Below are 22692 nucleotides of genomic sequence, written 5' to 3'. Positions count from 1 at the left end.
GGCTAGCTCATTGAATGTATTCAAATCACAGATAGATAAATTTTTAACCAATAAGGGAATTAAGGGGTATGGGGAGCGGGCGGGTAAGTGGAGCTGAGTCCACGGCCAGATCAGCCGTGATATTTTTCAATGGCGGAGCAGGCTCGAGGGGCTAGATGGCCCACTCCTGTTCCTAATTCTTATGTTCTTATGTTCTTATTCTCTTGCTATCACCCTCCAGATTCTTCTGAACATAGGAGGGAGTGGTCTGACTACCCCAGCAAGATGGAATGAGGCCCACCTCTTCGCCACCGCACTAAGGCCTCACCAGCTTCCCGGCTGAAGTGCCTAACACGTTGCCTTCCCTCCTGATCCTCCATCTCAGCAGATGTGGCTGAAGTGGGCCAGTTTAAATGCGCATGCGTGCAGGAATTTGTCGCGTCCTGCATTTGTGTTTGCGACAGGAAAAGAAAGCGAGAGGGGGAAAAAAAACCCCACAATGCGCAAGCGCAAAATGGCCGCCTCCTTCACCGCCGAATGTTTCGGCACTGGCGCACAAAGTCAGGCGTGCAACGTCTGACTTTACGCCAACGCTCCTCCAGATGACATTTTGGGTGAAAATACATGACGAGGGTGTTGTGTATCTGTAAAGCATGCACTACCATGTTCCGCCACCAGGGAGCTCATCCCCTGAACTCCCAAGGGATCCCAGCATCCCTTGAGAACACTATGTAAGCCAGCCCCTAAGGCCTGTTCCTCACTCTGGAGTGTCTTATTAAAGATTGAGGTCACTGTTACTTTAACCTCCCTGTGTGCAGCCTCATCTGTGTTAGGAACACAATAACTGAGAATATGAATCCAACGCAAAGATGCAGCAAACTGTGGGCATCCTGGAGAAGTTCTCGGAGGGTGAGGACTGGGAAGCCTATGTCGAACGGCTAGACCAGTACTTTGTAGCCAACGAGCTGAGTGGAGAAGGAAGCGCTGCAAAAAGGAGAGCGGTCCTCCTCACAGTCTGCGTGGCACCGACCTACAGCCTCATGAAGAATCTTCTGGCTCTGGTGAAACCCACAGATAAGTCGTATGAGGAGCTGTGTACACTGGTTCGGGAGCATCTTAACCCGAGGGAGAGCGTGCTGATGGCGAGGTATCGGTTCTACATGTGCCAGCGATCTGAAGGTCAGGAAGTGGTGAGCTACGTCGCCGAGCTAAGGCGACTTGCAGGACAATGTGAGTTTGATGGCTACCTGGACCAAATGCTCAGAGACTTTATGTACTGGTCATTGGCCACGAGACCATCCTACGAAAACTTTTGACTGTAGAGACACCGACCCTCAGTAAGGCCATTGCGATAGCACAGGTGTTTATATCCACCAGTGATAACACCAAACAAATCTCTCAGCATACAAGTGCTAGCAATGTTTATAAATTAACTGGAACTGTGTTTGCGAGCAGAAATGTACAGGGCAGAACCCACGAGTCTGCAACTGCCAGCAGGCCTCAGGTGACCCAGATGACTCAAGAGTCCCCAACAAAGGATGAATGCAAGGCAATTCACACCTTGTTGGCGTTGTGGAGGCTTCCATTCAGCCTATTCATGCCGCTTCAAAGGGTATGTTTGCAAAAGCTGTGGAACAATGGGGCACCTCCAACGAGCTTGCAAATGAGCTGCAAGCTCTGCTAACACCACGTGGCAGAGGAAGATCAGTCCATGGTGGATCAAAGCAATTTCGAGCCTCAGAGAGAGGAGGCAGATGCTGAAGTACACGGGGTGCACACATTTTCGACGAAATGTCCACCTATAATGCGAAACGTAAAATTGAATGGCTTACCCGTAGCCATGGAACTGGCACTAGCCAATCCATCATGAGTAAAAAGATGTTTTGAGACACTGCGGTGCAACAAGGCATTCAGACCAGTCCTGAGCCCCATCCACATGAAACTGAGGACGTACACCAAAGAGCTTATCACTGTCCTGGGCAGCGCCATGGTCAAGGTCACCTACGAGGGCACGGTGCACGAACGGCCACTCTGGATTGTCCTGGGCGATGGCCCCACACTTTGGAAGGAGCTGGCTAGGCAAAATCCGCTGGAACTGGGATGACATCCGAGCGCTATCACATGTCGATGAGGCCTCATGTACCCAGGTTCTTAACAAATTTCCTTCCCTTTTTAAGCCAGGCATTGGAAACTTTTCCGGGTGAAGGTATGGATCCACTTGGTCCCAGAGGCACGACCCATTCACCACAAGGCGCAAGCAGTACCTCACATGATGAGGGAAAGAGTGGAAATCGAGCTGGACAGGTTGCAACGCAAGGGCATCATCTCCCCAGTGGAATTCAGCGAGTGGGCCAGCCCGATTGTTCCAGTACTCAAAAGTGATGGCACGGTCAGGATTTGCGGCAATTATAAAGTAACTATTAATCGCTTCTCGCTACAGGACCAATACCCGCTACCTAAGGCAGACGACCTATTTGCGACGCGGGCAGGAGGCAAGACGTTTACCAAGGTCGACCTGACTTCGGCCTGCATGACGTAGGAGCTGGAGGAGTCTTTGAAGGGCCTCACCTGCATCAACACGCACAAGGGACTGTTCATCTACAACAGATGCTTGTTTGGAATTCGGTTGGCTGCAGCGATCTTCCAGAGAAACATGGAGAGCCGACTCAAGTCGGTACCACGCACGATGGTCTTTCAGGATGACATTTTGGTCACGGGTTGGGACACCGCCGAGCACCTACAAAACCTGGAGGAGGTCCTTCAGTGACTGGATCGCGTAGGGCTGTGGCTGAAGAGGTCGAAATGCATCTTCATGGCAATAGAAGTGGAATTTTTGGGGAGAAAGATTGTGACGGACGGCATTCAGCCCACAGATGCCAAGACAGAGGCTATCAGGAACACGCCCAGGCCACAGAACATCGCGGAGCTGCGGTCTTTCCTGGGACTCCTCAACTATTTTGGTAACTTCCTACCGGGATTAAGCACCCTTTTAGAGCCCCTCCATGTGTTATTGCGCAAAGGTGAGAACTGGGTATGGGGAAAAAAACAAGTAATTGCTTTTGAGAAAGCCAGAAACATTTTATGCTCCAAAAAGCTACTTGTATTGTATAACCCGTGTAAAAGACTTGTGCTAGCATGTGACGCGTCGTCGTACAGAGACGGGTGAGTATTACAAGAAGCTAACGTTGCGGGGAAGTTGAAACCGGTCGCCTAAGCTTCCAGGAGCTTGTCTAAGGCCGAGAGTGCCTACAGCATGATTGAGAAAGAGACATTATCGTGTGTGTTTGGTGTAAAGAAAATGCATCAGTATCCGTTTGGCCTCATATTTGAACTGGAACCCGATCACAAGCCCCTCACATCCCTCTTCGCTGAAAACAAGGGGATAAATACTAATGCCTCAGCCTGCTTACAAAGGTGGGCATTCGCGCTATCAGCGTACAAGTATACCATCCACCACAGGCCAGGCACCGAGAACTGTGTGGATGCTCTCAGTCGGTTACCATTGCCCACCGTGGGGGTGGAAATGGTGCAGCCTGCAAACTTGTTGATGGTGGAACAGCCTGCAGACTTGTTGATGGTCATGGAAGCGTTTGAAAATGGTAAATCACCTGTCACGGCCCACCAGATTAGGACTTGGACCAGCGAAGATCCTCTGCTGTCCCTAGTAAAAAACTATGTACTGCATGGGAGCTGGGCCAGCAACCCCGTTGAAATGCAAGAGCCAATCAAGCCGTTCAAGCGGCGAAAGGACGAGCTGTCCATTCAGGCAGACTGCCTGTTGTGGGGTAACCGCGTAGTGCTACCAAAAAAGGGCAGGGAGACGTTCATCTCGGATCTCCACAGCACACACCTGGTATAGTAATGATAAGAACATAAGAACATAAGAATTAGGAACAGGAGCAGGCCATCTAGCCCCTCGAGCTTGCTCCGCCATTCAATAAGATCATGGCTGATCTGGCCGTGGACTCAGCTCCACTTACCCGCCCGCTCCCCGTAACCCTTAATTCCCTTATTGGTTAACAATCTATCTATCTGTGACTTGAATACATTCAATGAGCTAGCCTCAACTGCTTCCTTGGGCAGAGAATTCCACAGATTCACAATCCTCTGGGAGAAGAAATTCCTTCTCAACTCGGTTTTAAATTGGCTCCCCCGTATTTTGAGGCTGTGCCCCCTAGTTCTAGTCTCCCCGACTAGTGGAAACAACCTCGCCGCCTCTATCTTGTCGATCCCTTTCATTATTTTAAATGTTTTATTAAGATCACCCCTCATCCTTCTGAACTCCCAACGAGTAAAGACCCAGTCTACTCAATCTATCATCATAAGGTAACCCCCTCATCTCCGGAATCAGCCTAGTGAATCGTCTCTGTACCCCCTCCAAAGCCAGTATATCCTTCCTTAAGTAAGGTGACCAAAACTGCACGCAGTACTCCAGGTGCGGCCTTACCAATACCCTATACAGTTGCAGCAGGGCCTCCCTGCTTTTGTACTCCATCCCTCTCGCAATGAAGGCCAACATTCCATTTGCCTTCCTGATTACCTGCTGCACCTGCAAACTAACTTTTTGGGATTCATGCACAAGGACCCCCAGGTCCCTCTGCACCGCAGCATGTTGTAATTTCTCCCCATTCAAATAATATTCCCTTTTACTGTTTTTTTTCCCAAGGTGGATGACCTCACACTTTCCGACATTGTATTCCATCTGCCAAACCTTAGCCCATTCGTTTAACCTATCCAAATCTCTTTGCAGCCTCTCTGTGTCCTCTACACAACCCGCTTTCCCACTAATCTTTGTGTCATCTGCAAATTATGTTAAATTACACTCTGTCCCCTCTTCCAGGTCATCTATGTATATTGTAAACACAGGGATCGGTCCCAGCACCGATCCCTGTGGCGCACCACTAACCACCGATTTCCAACCCGAAAAGGACCCATTTATCCCGACTCTCTGCTTTCTGTTCGCCAGCCAATTCTCTATCCATGCTAATACATTTCCTCTGACTCTGCGTACCTCTATCTTCTGCAGTAACCTTTTGTGTGGTACCTTATCGAATGCCTTTTGGAAATCTAAATGATGAAAGCGATAGCCGGATCCCACGTGTGGTGGCCCGGTATCGACTCTGACTTAGAGTCCTGTGTATGGCAATGCAGCGTAGGTGCTCAGTTGAGCAACGCGCCCAGAGAGGCACCACTAAGTTTGTGGTCCTGGCCCTCCAGACCATGGTCGAGGATCCATGTCGACTATGCGGGCCCGTTTCTCGGTAAAATGTTCCTGGTGGTGGTGGATGCTTTTTCAAAATGGATTGAATGTGAAATAATGTCGGGAAACACCGCCACCGCCACCATTGAAAGCCTGAGGGCCATGTTTGCCACCCACGGCCTGCCTGACATACTGGTCAGTGACAACGGGCCATGTTTCAGCAGTGCCGAATTTAAAGAATTCATGACCCACAATGGGATCAAACATGTCACCTTGGCCCCGTTTGAACCAGCCTCCAATGGGCAGGCAGAGCGGGCAGTACAAACCATCAAACAGAGCCTTAAACGAGTCACAGAAGGCTCACACCAAACCTGCCTGTCCCAAGTACTGCTCAGCTACTGCACGAGACCCGACTCGCTCACAGGGGTGCCCTCGGCTGAGCTATCATGAAAAGGACACTTAAAACCAGACTCTCGCTGGTTCACCCCAGCCTGCATGATCAGGTGGAGAGTAGGCGCAGCAACAAAATGGTCGCGCCACTGTGTCACGGGAAATTGATTTGAATGACACTGTATATGTGCTAAACTATGGACACGGTCCCAAGTGGATCGCAGGCACGGTGATAGCTAAAGAAGGGAATAGGGCGTTTGTAGTCAAATTAGACAATGGACAAATTTGCAGAAAGCACCTGGACGAAATGAGGCTGCGGTTCACAGACTGCCCTGAACAACTCACAGCAGACATCACCTTTTTCAAGCCCACAACACACACCCAAAGGATCAACGACACCACGCCGGACCAGGAAATCGAACCCATCACACCCAACAGCCCAGCAAGGCCAGGCTCACCGAGCAGCCCTGCAGGGCTAACAACACGCCAGCTCAGCGAGGGCACAGCCAACACACCAGAACAGACATTTGTACCGAGGCGGTCCACCAGGGAAAGAAAGGCTCCCGACCGCCTCTCCTTGTAAATAGTTTTCACTTTGACTTTGGAGGGGGAGAGTGATGTTGTGTATCATGTATTTCACCATCTTGCAGTGACTATAAGTATGTAACTGTAACTCATGCATACTGCACCTGTACCCTTGTAATGCACATCCTGACCACAGGGAGTGAGCTCCTCATCTGGGCTTCCAGGTATAAAAGTGGAGGTTCCACCCAGGATCAGCACTGTTCAGTCCTGGAAATAAAGTGAAGGTCACAGAGTGACCGTGTCTGATATATCCATGCCTCATGTGAGTTTGTAACAAGGTGCAGATTCACTGCATCTGGCGACGAGAAACGGGAATCACCGAACCACGAGGATGGCCACTGGTGGCACGGAGGAACGCTACTGTGTGGGTGAGGACTGGGACGACTTTGTGGAAAGACTCCAGCAGAGCTTTGTCACAAAGGACTGGCTGGAAGAGGCAGCGGCTGAAAAGTGGAGGGCGCATCTACTGACCAGCTGTGGTCTACAGACGTATGTGTTGATGAAAGACCTGCTCGCACCCCAAAAGCCAGTGGACAAGTCCTTCGAAGAGCTCAGCCAGCTGATCAGTGAGCATCTCAAGCCGGCAAGTAGCATACACATGGCCCGGCACCGGTTCTACTCTCACCGGCGTCGGGAGGGTCAAAACATCTCGGACTTCGTGGCGGATCTGCGGCGTTTGGCCAGTCTCTATAAGTTCTCTGATGCCTGCAGGGGGGAGATGTTAAGGGACTTTTTCATCGAGGGCATTAATGATGCCGGCATTTTCAGGAAGCTCATAAAGACTAAGGATTTGACTTTAGAAGGGGCAGCATTGATAGCTCAGACCTTCATAGCAGGGGAAGAGGAGACCAAGCTAATTTACGCACACAGCCCTGGTTTCAATGTTGCGATGAACCAGGGAGTGAATGTTGTAAAAAGGATACAGAACCCCACAGGCAGGCAAGGGCAATTCAACACCGTCCAAGCAGGCAGGCAATGGCAATTCAACACCGTCCAGGCAGCAACTAGCTCCAGGGTGGGCCTGCAACAGGGACAATGGAAAGGGGATCGGCAATTCACGACATCACGAGAAACAATGCATCCTGAGATGGGACAATTAACACTCTCCATCAGAGTGCTTAGAAATAGCCAAACGAGCCATCAGAAAGGAATGCCTGGGAATAGCCCTTTTGTTAACAGCACTCTCAGCTCATGTTGGAGATGTGGGGGCAGACACACTGCAAAAATCTGCAGGTTCCAACTTTATACCTGTAGGATTTGTAATGTCAAGGGACACCTGGCCAGGATGTGCAAAAAGGCAGTAGCGAGGCTAGTCTGCGAGACAGACGAACCAGACGAGGGGTCTGAAATGCAGGATGAGGCCTGGGGAACAACCATGGATGCTGAAGTTCAGAGAGTTCATGTGGCCGACGTCTACAGCTCATCCACCAAAACGCCACCCATGATGATGAAAGTCTTACTGAATGGCATCCCCGGTGCACATGGAGCTGGATACCGGAGCTAGCCAGTCCCTCATGAGCGGCCAACAATTTGAGAGACTATGGCCACACAGAACTAGCAGGCCCAAATTGGAACGCATTGAGACGCAGCTACGTACGTACACCAAAGAGATCATCCCAGTGCTGGGCAGTGCAAACTTGGTGGTAACGCATAATGGATCACAGAACCGGCTGCCACTCTGGATTGTTCTGGGAAATGGCTCCGCACTCCTGGGGAGGAGTTGGCTAGCTGAGATGAATTGGAAATGGGGGGATGTGCACGCCATTTCATCCGTGGAGCGAAGTTCATGCTTGCAGGTATTGCAAAAATTCGAGTTACTCTTTCAACCCGGTGTCAGAACATTCAAGGGCACCAAAGTAGTGATACACATCACTCCAGATGCCAGACCAGTGCACCACAAAGCCAGAGTGGTGCCATACGTGATGTGTGAAAAAATTGAAAGTGAACTGGACAGGCTGCACAGAGAGGGCATAATTTCGCCCGTTGAATTCAGCGACTGGGCAAGTCCCATTGCTCCCCTCCTCAAAGCAGATGGCTCAGTTAGAATTTGTGGCGACTACAAAGCCACCATCAACCGAGTGTCGCTGCAAGACCAATACCCGCTCCCGAGAGCGGAGGACTTTTTTGCCACGCTGGCAGGTGGTAAGCTGTTCATGAAGCTGGACCTCACTTTGGCCTACATAACTCAGGAACTGGCTGAAGAATCCATGTTTCTGACCACCATTACGACACACAAAGGATTATTTGTTTACAATAGGTGCCCGTTTGGCATTCGTTCAGCAGCGGCTATCTTTCAGCGAAACATGGAAAGCTTGCTCAAGTCCATCCCTGGAACGATTGTGTTCCAAGACGACATCCTTATAACGGTTCGAGACACTGAGGAACACCTCCGCAACCTGGAGGAGGTGCTACGCCGATTGAAACGAGTAGGCCTGCGATTGAAAAAGGCCAAGTGCGTGTTTTTGGCCCCAGAGGTCGAGTTCCTGGGCAGGAGGGTTGCCGCAGACGGGATCCGGCTCACTGCATCAAAAACTGAGGCGATTCGCCGGGCGCCCAGGCCCGGTAACACGTTGGAGTTGCGATCATTCTTGGGACTCTTGAACTATTTTGGGAACTCCCTGCCAAACTTAAGCACATTGTTGGAGCCGTTACACATGCTCCTCCGTAAAGGTTGTGAATGGTCTTGGGGGGATTGTCAAGAACGGGCTTTCAATAAGGCGAGGAACCTGCTGTGTTCCAACAAACTGTTGACTTTGTATGACCCCTGTAAAAAACTAGTTTTAACATGTGATGCGTCATCCTACGGGGTTGGGTGTGTTTTGCAGCAGGGTAACGATGACGGCCGAATCCAACCGGTGGCTTACGCTTCCAGGTCGCTCTCCCAGGCAGAGCATGGATACGGCATGGTCAAGAAGGAGGCACTCGCGTGTGTGTACGGTGTGAAAAAGATTCACCAGTACCTTTTCGGTAGACGGTTCGAGCTAGAGACGGACCACAAGCCGTTAACAACCCTGTTGTCCGACAGCAAGGCTGTCAACCCTAATGCGTCAGCTCGCATTCAGCGATGGGCCCTCACGCTGGCTGCATATGACTACACCATACGGCACCGACCAGGCACCGAAAATTGTGCTGACGCACTCAGCAGGCTCCTACTGGCCACCACCGAGGGAGCGTTGGAGCAGAGCGCCGAGATGGTCATGGCCGTTGAGGCTTTCGACACTGCGGGCTCCCCCATCACAGCCCGCCAGATCAAACTCTGGACTAACAGGGACCCCCTCCTATCCATGATAAAATAAATGTGTCCTGACAGGGACTGGGCGCCCGCACACAGGGCATGTCCTGAGGAAGTCAGGCCATTTCAGAGATGGATGAATGAACTCTCCGTCCAAGCCGACTGCCTGTTATGGGGCAGCCGGATAGTCATGCCCCAGAAAGGAAGGGAAGCGTTCATCAGGGAACTTCATAACGAGCACCCAGGCATCGTGTTAATGAAGGCCATTGCCCGTTCACACGTGTGGTGGCCGGGGATTGACTCAGATGTGAAACACTGGGTTCGCAGGGAGGCCCCACTCAGCCCGCGGCCCTGGCCCACCAGGCCATGGTCACGTATTCACGTAGACTATGCGGGCCCGTTTATGGAAAAAATGTTCCTGATCGTTGTTGATGCATACTCGAAGTGGATCGAGTGCATCATATTGAACTCGTGCACGACATCCATCACTGTGGAGAGTCTGCATACGGTTTTCGCGACCCACGGCTTGCCAGACATCCTGGTCAGCGATAATGGCCTGTGTTTTACCAGCCATGAATTCATGGAGTTTATGTCGGGCAATGGGATCAAGCACGTCCGGACAGCGCCGTTCAAGCAGGCCTCCAATGGCCAGGCGGAACGGGCGGTCCAAGTTATAAAGCAGGGCATGCTACGCATCCAATGACTCTCCCTTCAGTACCGCCTATCGCGCCTCTTGCTGGCCTACAGGTCCCTGCCGCACTCGCTCACGGGAGTCCCGCCAGTGGAACTCCTCATGAAACGCACGCTCAAGACGTGGCTGTCCCTCATTCACCCAGCCCTGCCAGACATTGTTGAGGGCAAGCGCCAGTCCCAAACTGAGCTCCATGATCGAGGTTCAAGGGGGAGATGTATAGAAATAAATGGCCCCGGTATTTGTTCTTAACCATGCTTTGGGACCCAACTGGCTTGAGGGCACTGTAATTGGCAAAGAAGGAAACAGGATCATGGTGTTCAGACTAAACAATGGGCAGATATGCCGCAAACACTTGGATGAAATAAAGCCAAGGTTCAGTGCAGACACGGAGGAACCGGAAGAAGAGCATGATGAGATAGCACCCACACCACTGCCAGCGCACGAACAACATAGACAGCCCTCAGCATGCACAGTCCCTGCGGCCAGCCCGGACAGGCCGGAATCACCTCAAGTGACAGAGACGCGTGCTGAGGCTCAGCCACCAGAGCCACAACTGTGGCGCTCCACGAGAGAGCGCCGACCACCCGATAGACTTAATCTCTGAAACTAAAAGACCTAAGGGGGGAGGTGATGTTATGTATTTCACCATCTTGCAATGACTATAAGTATGCAACTGTAACTCATGTATACTGTACCTGTACCCTTGTAATGCACACCCTGACCACAGGGAGTGAGCTCCTCACCTGGGCTTCCAGGTATAAAAGGGGAGGTCCCACCCAGGATCAGCACTCTTCAGTCCTGGAAATAAAGTGAAGGTTATAAAGTGACTGTGTCTGATATATCCATACCTCGTGTGAGTTTGTAACAAGGTGCAGAGACACTACATTGTGTATCTGTAAAGCATGCACTCCCATGTTCCGCCACTAGGGAGCTCATCCCCTGAAGTCCCAAGGGATCCTCGCATTTCTTGGGAGCACTGTATATAAGCTGGCCCCTAAGGCCTGTTCCTCACTCTGGAGTGTCTTAATAAAGACTGAGGTCACTGTTACTTTAACCTCCCTGTGTGCAGCCTCAACTGTGTTAGGAAAACAATAGAGGGCACAAACTATTTCCAGGCACAAACCTTTATGCTCCGCCCTGACTTGCGCCCCGAAATGCTAAAAGCCTAAAATCCAGCCCTTGGTGTCCCAAATAATCTTCCAGGGATTTGAAATCATCAAATGTTTTTTAATGTGTTTTTGGTATGTGGGCAACACCGATAAAGCAGAATTATTGCCCATCCCTGTTTGCTATGAGGGAATTAAATCACATTGGCCGGGATCTTCCCGTTTCACACATCCACGATGTGGGGGAACTCGGTAGATGGCGTGAAACTCACTCCACACGCTGTGGAGTTTTATTGGTTTTAACTCCACAGCGTGCGTGTGACGTAATGGGTGGGTTCCCCACCTGAAAGTAGCCTGATTGATAGGCTGGCTTCCAGTCAGGCTGGGAAAGCAGGCTAGAAAATGCAGCAACAGGTAAATGTTGGGTCCAGGTGAGGTTTGGGGTGGGTGGGGTTCCAAGCCTGGGGGAAGTCCAAGCCCGTGGGGGACCAAGCCCGGGAGGAGAGGGACCCGATCCTTGACCCCGGGGGGGGAGGTGGGACGGTGATCCAATCCCCGATCCGAGGCTGAGTCGCGATCCCTGTCCCCGGGTTGGGGAGCGGGGAGGTGAGTTGCGATCCCGAGGGGCGGGGGGAACGGTTCGTTGCATGCTGCTCCTGGTGGAGCTTCGCTCTTGCCTCCAACCCACCCGTTTTTTTCCTGTGAAAATTCCCCCTTTGTGTGGGATTGGCATTACATGTCGGGGATGGATTGGACTCACATGTAATGGTTGCAGGTTCCTTTCCCTGAAAGGACATTATTAAACGAATTGCATTTTTACAACAATCTGGTACCTTTTATTGTAATTTTCTGATACCAGCCCACAAATTACCAGATTTATTGAATTCACAATTTGACACAGGTGAGATTGTGAACTTATGGCCTCTCGGTTACTATTTCAGTACTATTGATACTAGGCTACCATATCCTATTTACCTTATTCAACCTTATTAGATAAAGGCAGATAGTTTGAGTTTGAAGAAAAAGAAAACAATTAATGGAAGGCAACTGTTCAGACATTATTCTGGTATAATGATTGTGGTGTAAAATATTTCATTCAGTGGATGCCATCTATGCCATTTGGTTGACCCATGTGACAATTCCTTTTCTTTATTCTGGGTATATTTGAAGTGTTTTGAAATGTGTGGAAGCGTTTTAGGTGATCTCTGCAGCTTTTATTCAACACTGGAGAGTTGCACCTTCCACATTATGAGACTACAACATATTTGGGCTGTTAATGTTCAGCAATGTTTTATGACTTCTCATTCACATTTTTATGGAAGATAATCTAAATAGCTTTTGTCATTGACCATTCAATAGAGAAATTGAGTCATGTAATGAAATAAATAACTTCACAAATTAGAGACTATTTTATAGAATTATGGAATCACAGAAATGAAAGCACAGAGAAGATCTGTGCTGGGGTGCCAGCTTTTCAGCTGGAGCTGTCTGTTCAGTCCCATTACCCTGCCCTTTCCCATATCTTTTAATATTGCTCCTTTTCAAATATGTATCCAGTTCCCCTGTAAGTGATAATCTTTGACTCAAGTAGCTCTTCTGGTCAATCACATTCTCAGAATCCTCTGTGTAAAAAAACATCTAGTAGCTTCCTCTGGAATTTATGCACTCTTGTTACCAATTCGCCAACTGGTAGAAACAATCCTTCTCTATTTACTCTGTCAAAACCTTTCATAATTTGGAAAGATCCCCACCGTAACCTCTGTTCTGGTTGGAAAAAGTGCAATTTTCCAGCTTTCATAAATATAATCACTCAGTCCTGTTGTTATATCTTTGCAGCCCCCTTTCTAAGGTGGGTGTCCAGACCTGCATGCAAAACTCCAACTATAGTATAATCAATCCCCTAAACAAATTCAACATAACTTTCCTGCTTTTATATCCAATGCCCCTATGTATGAAACCCTCAATCCCATTTGCCTTTTCTCCTTGAACTCAAATTTTATGAAGTTCTATGCATCTGCACCCCAGATCTCACTGTTCTTGCACTTGGTCAAGAAATCTAGAGCATATTTAGGGTATAGTTTCTTTCAGTGTTCTTTGTCCCAAAATGCTACGATTATATATTTATCTGCATTTGCCATTTATCTGCTGCTCGTTAAACTATCTGGGGACAATTTTCCTGGGGACAGCTTCCCGGTGATACCTATTCCTTGGGTGAAAAGGCTGGGGGAAAAAAGTAGCACTTTTCATGTTGCTTCACAAAGGGGCAGACCACGGCCTACCAAATCTTTCGAAAGAAATGAGGCTGAGGAGGATGTGCTACGTCTTGCACCTCATCTTTCTATGGTTTTAGCAGAAAGGCACACATTTCCAGGTGTCCCCAGAGAAGCTGGAAGTGGGCCTTCCATCCTCGACTGCTCAGTCTGAAGGTGCAAGGGCGATCTGAAATGTTTTTCCAAACAGCCTTACTTTTCCTTACAGCTTTTCAAGTGATCTTTCACCAAAAGTAGCCAGAAGGTTCTGAAGCCAGCAACCAGTCTCTCAGGACTGCAGCTGTGCTTTTGTTTCTGCTCCCATTTCCCAGCACATAGCCCTGCACAGGGGTGCAACCAAGCCATATGAAAACCTCAGCCCAATAAATCTGGGTTATCTGAGGCATTGAGAAATGCAATCTGGTGCAATCTGCCTGCCCATCCCCAAGGCAAGTCCATCTGCAGTCGGCCGTATTCATCTGTAAAGGGGCATTAAAGAATTGTTTAACATTTGCTGTACAATTAATAATATACATTATCTATAAAGTTTTAGAAAGTATCTGGATTACTAGGTGGCAGAGGCCAATATTTCCTCTTCCCTCTTCAGCCTATGGGATACAGGAGAAGCACATCACAGTGGTTCCATTGATCTTGATAGATGTCAGCATTTCAGACCAGCCTAAGATTTGATCCAGAACTTGGACCCAGAAAGTCCTCTACTAGCTGAATATACAACAGTACCTAGACAGTAATAAAAACAGAAAATGTTGGAAATCTCAGCGGGTCAGGCAGCATCTGTGGAGAGAACCAGAATTAACGTTTCAGGTCGGATGACCCTTCGTCAGAACTGGCGAAAGTTCGAAAGTAACAGATTCTTAAGGGGCACTGAAAAGGGGAGGGAAGGAAAGAATAAAAGATAAGATCTGTGATAGGGTGGAAGACAGGAGAGATTAGAGAGACAAAAGGGATGATAGTACAACTTGAGATGGTAATGGCAGAAGTTAGAAAAAGATGAGTTTAGATAGATTGTGAATGATGGAATAATTACCAGCTGCTATGGGAAACAGAGAGAGAAAAAAAATACATAAGATCAGGGGGGGAAAGGGAGTAAAATTTGGGCAGAGTTTATGGTCCGAAATTGTTGAACTCGATGTTGAGTCCAGAAGGTTGTAAAGTGCCTAAATGAAAGATGAGGTGATGTTCTTCGAGCTTGCGCTGAGCTTCATTAGAACAGTGTCATCATCATCATCATCATAGGCAGTCCCTCAGAATCGAGGAAGACTTGCTTCCACTCCCAAAGTAAGTTCTTTGGTGACTGAATAGTCCAAAGCGAGAGCCACAGACCCTGTTACAGGTGGGACAGACATTTGTCGAGGGAAGGGGTGGGTGGGGTTGGTTTGCCGCATGCTCCTTCCGCTGTCTTCACGCTCTTTGCGTTGAGACTCGAAGAGCTTAGCGCCCTCCCGGGTGCACTTTCTCCACCTCGGGCGGTCTTTGGCCAGGGTCTCCCAGGTGTCAGTGGTGATGTCGTACTTTACCAGGGAGGCTTTGAGGGTGTCCTTGCAACGCTTCCGCTGCCCACCTTTGGCTCGTTTACCATGAAGGAGCTCCGCATAAAGCATTTTCTTCGGGAATCTCGTATCTGGCATGCGAACTATGTGGCCTGCACAGTGAAGCTGATCGAGTGTGGTCAGTGCTTCAATACTGGGGATGTTAGCCTGGACGAGGACTATTGCGTGTGTTGGTGCGCCTGTCCTCCCAGGGGATTTGCAGGATCTTGCAGAGACATCGTTGGTGATACATCGTCCATGCCTCAGATCCATACAGGAGGGCGGGTATTAATTCATGTAGACCATGAATTTCGTGGTAGATTTGAGGACCTGGTCTTCAAACACTCTTTTCCTCAAACGGTCTACCGGGCTGTAGTAATACCGTCTGAGAACAGTGTAGGAAGCTGAAGAAAGAGTGGTCAGAGTAAGAGTGGAGCGGAGAATTAAAGTGACAGGCGACCGCAAAGCGGTCACCCAATCTACATTTGGTCTGCCCAATGTAGAGGAGACCACATCGTGAGCAGCGAATACGGTATATTAAATTGAAAGAAGTACAAGTAAATCGTTGTTTCACCTGGATGGAGTATTTAGGGCCCTGGACAGTGGGAAGTGAGGAGGTAAAAGGGCAGGTGTTGCATCTCCTGCGCTTGCATGGCAAGGTGCCGTGTGAAGGTGAGGGGCTGCTGGGGGTGACTGGAAAGTGGACCAGGGTGTCGCGGAGGGAGCGGTCTCCTCGGAATGCTAAGAGGGGAGGGGAAGATGTGATTGGTGGTGGAATCACGCTGGAGGTGGCAGAAATGGCGGAAAATGATCCGTTGAACATGGAGGCTGGTGGGGTGAAAGGTGAGGACAAGGGGAACCCTGTCATGGTTCTGAGAGGGAGGGGAAGGGATGAGAGCAGAGGTGCAGGAAATAGAATGGACACGGTCGAGGGCCATGTTAACCACGGTGGAGGGGAATCCTCGGCTGAGGAAAAAGGAACACATATCAGAGGCACTAGTGTGGAAGGTGGCATCTTTAGAGCAGATGAGACGGAGACAGAGAAACTGGGAGAATGGAATGGAGTCCTTACATAATGCGGGGTGGGAGGAAGTGTAGTCCAGGTAGCTGTGGGAGTCAGTGGGCTTATAGTGAATGTTTGTTGACGAAGGGTCATCGACCTGAAGCGTTAACTCTCTTTCTTTCCACAGATGCTGCCTGACTCGCTGAGATTTCCAGCGTTTTCTGTTTTTATTTCAGATTCCAGCATCCGCAGTATTTTGCTTTCCTACCTAGGCAGTACTGTTTTTTTATATAATTTATTCAAGTTCAAATTGGAAATGCAATGTGTTCTGTAAGAATGAAAACAAAGAGGAATGAGAACAATTTATTTATTTATATATTAGGTAAACACAAGGAATATTGGCAACTTATATAAAATCCGTATTGGACACAACAACGCCGGTGAATTCCCAGGGTGGCACTGTGAATCGGTAAGGGCACTGAATGAACAAACTTACTTATTTTGTTTTTCGCATTCATACAGTAGAACAAAGAGTAATGAATTTGAAAGGGAGTACATGTGTTGACAAAATACTTTTGAGAAGAATAATATTGGATCAGTTAACATTTGCATTATGTAAATGTTACCTATAATATATAGGACATATTTTCCTTTGTACACTGTTATTAGCATGAATATAAAGTGGGGAGATCTGCAACTTCACCTTTTCAACCCCAGGCTCAGATGAATGCTGACAAAAGAACAGAACTGTTATGCTTGTAGGCTTTATTCTGTAATTTCTCTTGTTCTTGCACCAAAGATCATTCCTTTATGTGGGACAAAATGGAATGTGACTTTATGGGAACAGTATCTGGTTCTGTATTGTTAGCATAAGAGCATAAGAAATAGCAGGAGTAGGCCATTTGGTCCCTCGAGCCTGCTCTGTCATTTAATAAGATCATGGCTGATATGATATTGGGTTGTGTTCCACTTCCCTGCCCGCTCCCTTGAATCATTCAAAAATCTGTCTATCTCCAATTTAAATATATTCAATGGCACAGCCTCCACAGCTCTCTGGGGCAGAGAATTCCACAGATTTACCACCCTCTGAAAGAAGAAATTCCTCCTCAGTTCTAAATGGGCAACGCCTTATTCTTAAACTATGCCCCCTAGTTCTAGATTCCCCCACGAGTGGAAACATCCTCTCTGCATCTACCTTGTCGAGCCCCCTCAGTATCTTATATGTTTCAATAAGATTATTTCTCATTCTTTTAAATTCCAAGGAGTATAGGCCCAACCTGCCCAACCTTTCTTCATAAGTCAACCCCTTCATCTCAGGAATCAACCTAGTGAACCTACTCTGAACTGCCTCCAATGCAAGTATATCCCTCCTTAAATAGGGAGATGAAAACTGTACACAGTACTCCAGATGTGACCTCACCAACCAAGACATCAGCAGGCCGGGGCCATTGGAGGGAGCAACGTGTGACGACATGCCATTGCAGGGAGCAACGTGTGCTTTGCAGGAGGGCGACGGCTGCGAAGCAAGATCGCTGATTGCAGTGCGGCAGGTACAGCAGGAGGGGCGAAGGAGCGGCAAGAGTTTGTAGATAGAGTTGGTCGGGGCCCAGGAGAGGTGTGAGTTCGGGGCTCAGAGGAGGCGAGGGCCCAAGGGCAGCACGGGCCAGCCCACACTGATATGTGTGTGCTCTGGGTCCGTGCAGCAGAACTGGTCTCCAGTCGTCTTGGTTAATCCTTGCCACTGGACCAAGACCCTAGCTCTGTCAAGCCCGTGTGGTGGCTGGTGTGCAACGGCCACCACACGTTAAAAAAATCCATGCCCAGGCATCTTCCACCCTTCAAGATGTAGTTCGGGATCTGGAATATTAGTTTGGGAACTGAAACATTGAAACACCTGTGAACTCATCCCTTTTTGGCGTGGAAGTAAGTCATCCTCACTTCGAGGGACTGCCTATGATGATGATGACCCTGTACAGTTGTAGCAGGACTTCCCTGCTTTTATACTCTATTCCCCTTGCAATAAAGGCCAACATTCCATTTGCCTTCCTGATTACTTGCTGTATCTGCATACTAACTTTTTGTGTTTCATGCACAAGAACCGCCAAGTCCCTCTGGACTACAGCATTTTGTAATCTCTTTCCATTTAAATAATAATTTGCTTTTTTATTTTCCCTGACAAAGTGGATAACCTCACAATTTCACACATTATATTCCATCTGCCAAATGTTTGCCCACTCACTTAGCACTTACCCTGTCTATATTCGTTTGCAGATTTTTTGTGTCCTCCTCACAACTTGCGTTCCCACCCATCTTTGGATCATAAGCAAATTCTAAGTATGGTCTCATCAATACCCTGTACAGTTGTAGCAGGACTTCCCTACTTTTATACTCCATTATTGCATAGGAGTTGAGTAGAAACCCTTGTTACTATAATAGCTTATTGAATTGACACAAGCCATTTCTAGTTTTTGGATAGCAGAAGAATAAACTACAAATCAGGTTCATTAAATATTACAATTAGACAATAGCAAGAAATGAAGACACAAATTTCACTTAGAACAAAAAGATTAACATACAACTCAGATATTCAAAAATAATTTTTCAAGTTATGAGACTTTGTCAACTATCAGTAATATTAATGCTCGTAACATAGTCGGAAAATTTCCTTACAGGTGCTCTTTCTTCTTAGGCAGTCCCTCAGAGTTGAGGATGACTTGCTTCCACACTAACATGAGTTCTAACGTGGCTGATGAATCCAATGCGGGATCTGTCACATGTGGGGCAGGTGGTGGTTGAAGGGACAGGTGGGTGATGTGATTGGTTTGTCGTACGCACCTTCTGCTGTTTGTACTTGACCACCGCGTGCTTCCGATGAAGAGACTGAAAGTGTTTGATGCCTTACCGAATGCTTCTTCTCCACTTTGAGCGGTCATGGGCCAGGGATTTCCAAGAGTCAGTGGGGATGTTACATTTTTTTCAGGGAGGCTTTGAGAGTGTCCTTGAAGAATTTTCTCTGCCCTCCTTGTTGTGACAGAGCTCGAAGTAGAATGCCTGTTTCTGGAGTCTTGTATCAGGCATGCGGACTATGTGGCCCGCCCATCAGAGCTGATTGAGCGTGATCAATGCTTCGATGCTGGGGATGTTGGCCTGAGAGAGAATACTGACGTTGATATGCCTATCCTTTCAAAGGATTTGCAGAATGTTGTGAAGGTAACGTTGGTGGTACACATCCAGTGCTTTGAGGTGCCTACTGTACATTGTCCATGTCTCTGAAGCATAAAGGAGGGTGGGTATCCCTACTGCTCTGTAGACCACGAGCTTGGTGCCGGGTTTGAGATCTTGGTCTTTGAACACTCATTTCTTCAGGCGACCAAAGGTTGCACTGGCACTCTGAAGGCGGTGTTGGGTTTCGTCATCGATATCTGCCCTCGCTGACAAGAGGCTCCCAAGGTATAGGAAGTGGTCCACACTGTCCAAGGTCTTGTCATGGAGTTTGATGATCGGGGCAGTACTGTGAGGCGGGGCAGGTTGGTAGAGTACCTTTGTCTTACGAATGCTTAATGTAAGACCCAGACTCACGTATGCTTTGGTGAAGGTGCCAACGATGGTGTGGAGTACGGCCTCTGAATGTGTGCAAACGAAAATGTCGCCCACATACTCTAATCCAATGACAGAGGTTGGGACAACCTTGGTACTTGACTGGAGGCGAGGGAGGTTGAACAATTTCCCATTCGTCCTGTAGATTAGCTTCACTCCAGCGGGGGAGCTTTTCGGAGGTTAGATGAAGCATTGCAGCAAGAAAGATAGAGAAGAGTGTTGGTGCAATGACACAGCCTTGCTTGACCCAGGTCTGCAGTTGTATTGGGTCTGTGGTGGATTCGTTGGTAAGGATCACGGCTTGCATGTCATCGTGAAGCAGGCGGAGGATGGTGACAAATTTTGAGGACAGCCGAATTTGAGGAGGACATTCCATAATCCCTGTCGGTTGACAGAGTCGAAGGCTTTTGTGAGGTCAAAGAAGGCCATGTACAGAGGCTGGTGCTGCTCCATACATTTTTCTTGGGTTTGACGCGCCGTATCGAGAGCAGCACCAAGGAAATTCCCAGCCACAAACTAATAAATTAGCTTTTGTTTAGCCACTTAATCCTTAGCTATTCATGTCTATCTTCATGAACCCAAAAGAAGCAGTAATGAGGGAAAGTCTCTTCCATATGTCAAATCTGTCTCAAGATCTCTATCACCTTTCTTTATTGTGAAGAATGAACTGAACCAAGTTAAATCAAAAAATTACTTTGCAAAAACAAATACAGATGTCCCTCATGGCACATCTGTAGTCGGGGAGTTAGTTTCCCACAACATGTATCCAGCTAACCAGGGTGAGAAGCTGCAGTTAAAATGAGAACAACTTATCCCCTCCGACCCCGCTTCCTTCCCGATGGGTCCAAATATTAACCTGCTCTTTTGAATATATATTGTAGACTGATGAAAAATTAGCATTTTTAAATTTTCTTTCTCCCTTTTGTCTCTCCCTATTTCCTCTCCCCATACTTTTCATAAGGACCACTTGTCACCATAAACTCTGCTTCAGCAGAAGGATGGAAGTACATGAGCTTTGGACTCCTCTATGATTTCTATCAATGCTTCTCTATAAAATTCCAGTAGGAGTTGTATTTATGAGGGAACTTTTGGGAAAAACAGGAAGCATATGCCACTCACAACCTCTCGTTGAGAATGCATCAACTATTCCAGCTTAAAAAACACATATTTTAAGCAGAAATTTGTGATGGGCTTAATTTTGTGTTTGTGTATCTAAGCTTACTGTATCTTTCTGTTGGTATGTTTTAGATCCATTTACAGAATATTACCTCACGTAAAGAGTACCACTTTGCTGTTAATAGCTGGATGGACCGGAATCAAGATGATGGCGAGATCTGCAGAGAAGTGCCTGTTATGGAGAATGGTAAAGATGTTTTCCCAGGTAAGTTTTTCTGAGAAGAAGCAGTTCTTTTTTAAGGGTGTGTTTGTCATGGATTTTTTTGCACATGTCCAGGAGGCAGGTTTTGTTGGTTTATCAACCCTACTAACTGTTTTACTGACCAGGAACTTAACTAACTGTTTTTAAAAGTAATGCATTTATAACTTTTCCTAAGTGCTCTTAGTGATAGTGTGTTATGACTGAATATTATATCCTAGTTATAATGCATATCTGATGGTGGTGCAATGTGATCTTTGCATCGCACTGATGCCAATCTTACAATATAACTTGAAAATTCAGGCCTCTATATTTCATTGTATTTATAATACTGTTGACTATTCCTCTCATATTAAATAAAGAATTGACTGGTAAAACCTCATTAAAGACAAAGCAAAATAAATATCTCAACCTAGAAATTCCATCCACCTTTCTGATCCCATCATAATCCCATCCCAAATCCTTATAATAGGTAATTAACATATTGGGAATGGGCATCTGTGCCAGTAGCAGCAATAGAGGGACATGCACTCAGCAGAGCAGTCCCCCATGCAGACTGGCATCTTGCTGCTCTGAGAGGGGGTTCCACAGGATTGCCTTTCCAAAGAGGAAAAAGTGGGCAAATTTACTTGTTGGTCACTTCCTCAATGGTACGTCTGGTTGGGTCCACATGCGGCCCAGAATGGAATCTATGCCCGAATGCCTCCAGACACGCCCCAAAATGAATTTGGGATGGAAGGGGAACAGTGAGAGAAAGCTTCTACTCCCCTCTGTCAGAATACAGTAAGGAGGGAGAGGCCCTGAGAGTCCTCACGGCATCAAGTCAGACATGGGCAAGGAAACCTCCTGCTGATTACCACCTACTGCCTTCCCTCAGATGATGAATCAATACTCCTCCACGATGAACACCACTTGGAAGAAGCACTGAGGGTAGCAAGAGCACTGAATATACTCTGGGTGGGGGACTTCAATGTACATCACGAAGAGTGGCTCGGTAGCACCACGACTGACCGAGCTGGCTGAGTGATGAAGAACAGAGCTGTCAGACTGGGCCTGCGGCAGGTGGTGAGAGAACTGACACAAGGGAAAATACTATTTGACCTCATCCTCACCAATCTACCTGTCGCAGTTGCATCTGTCCATGACAGTATTGGTAGCGGTGACCACTGCTAACTTTTAAAATCTAGTAATGCTAGTGCAATTCTCTAAACGTTGTCTGAACTTATTTCTGTTCTTCATAGGTATGATTTGATTTTGACACAGTATTTAAAGCTAGTATTAATACCATTGAATCACTGACCAAAACTTGTTAATATGTTACAATTATTTGCATAAAACTAGCATAACAAACTGAAATTAGCACAGGTAATAGTTTAAAAGGAGTGAGAAATTCAACTTTTTTCCTGTTTTTAAACCATTTTCTTTCCATTTTCCCGCCTCTTCATCCCTCACCTCCAATTCCAAATGCAAGTAGCTCAAGGATTTCTCTGGGCTAGAACTTCTACTTTTTTTTGCATACTTAACTCCCACTTAATGCCCATTTTACCGCTGAAATGACGTATAACGCTCAGATATCGCCCATTTTGGCACAAAATGGAAACTGACGGGCTTTTTTAGGAGACTTATCGGCAAGCATTATTTTCCCAATGGGCTTAACGGCGAGAGAAAATATTACCGGCCACACTTTTTTTGGGCGGAATCAGCAGAACAGCCGAATTCAACGCCCATAATA

The 22692-nt window shown here is 47.6% G+C and overlaps 1 protein-coding gene across 1 annotated transcript in view; it reads left to right on the top strand.

Annotated features, from left to right (window-relative positions):
* LOC139267383 (lipoxygenase homology domain-containing protein 1-like) overlaps positions 1-22692 on the top strand; it is a 496361-nt gene that overhangs the window by 80495 nt on the left and 393174 nt on the right. Inside the window, exons 6-7 of the mRNA XM_070885678.1 lie at positions 16371-16457; positions 20834-20966. Coding sequence (XP_070741779.1) covers positions 16371-16457; positions 20834-20966 — 220 coding nt within the window. The remainder of the gene's footprint in view (positions 1-16370; positions 16458-20833; positions 20967-22692) is intronic.

The sequence above is a fragment of the Pristiophorus japonicus genome, chromosome 1 (assembly GCF_044704955.1).
Source record: "Pristiophorus japonicus isolate sPriJap1 chromosome 1, sPriJap1.hap1, whole genome shotgun sequence".
Lineage (NCBI taxonomy): Eukaryota > Metazoa > Chordata > Chondrichthyes > Pristiophoridae > Pristiophorus > Pristiophorus japonicus.
This window is presented reverse-complemented; position numbering and strand designations above follow the sequence as displayed.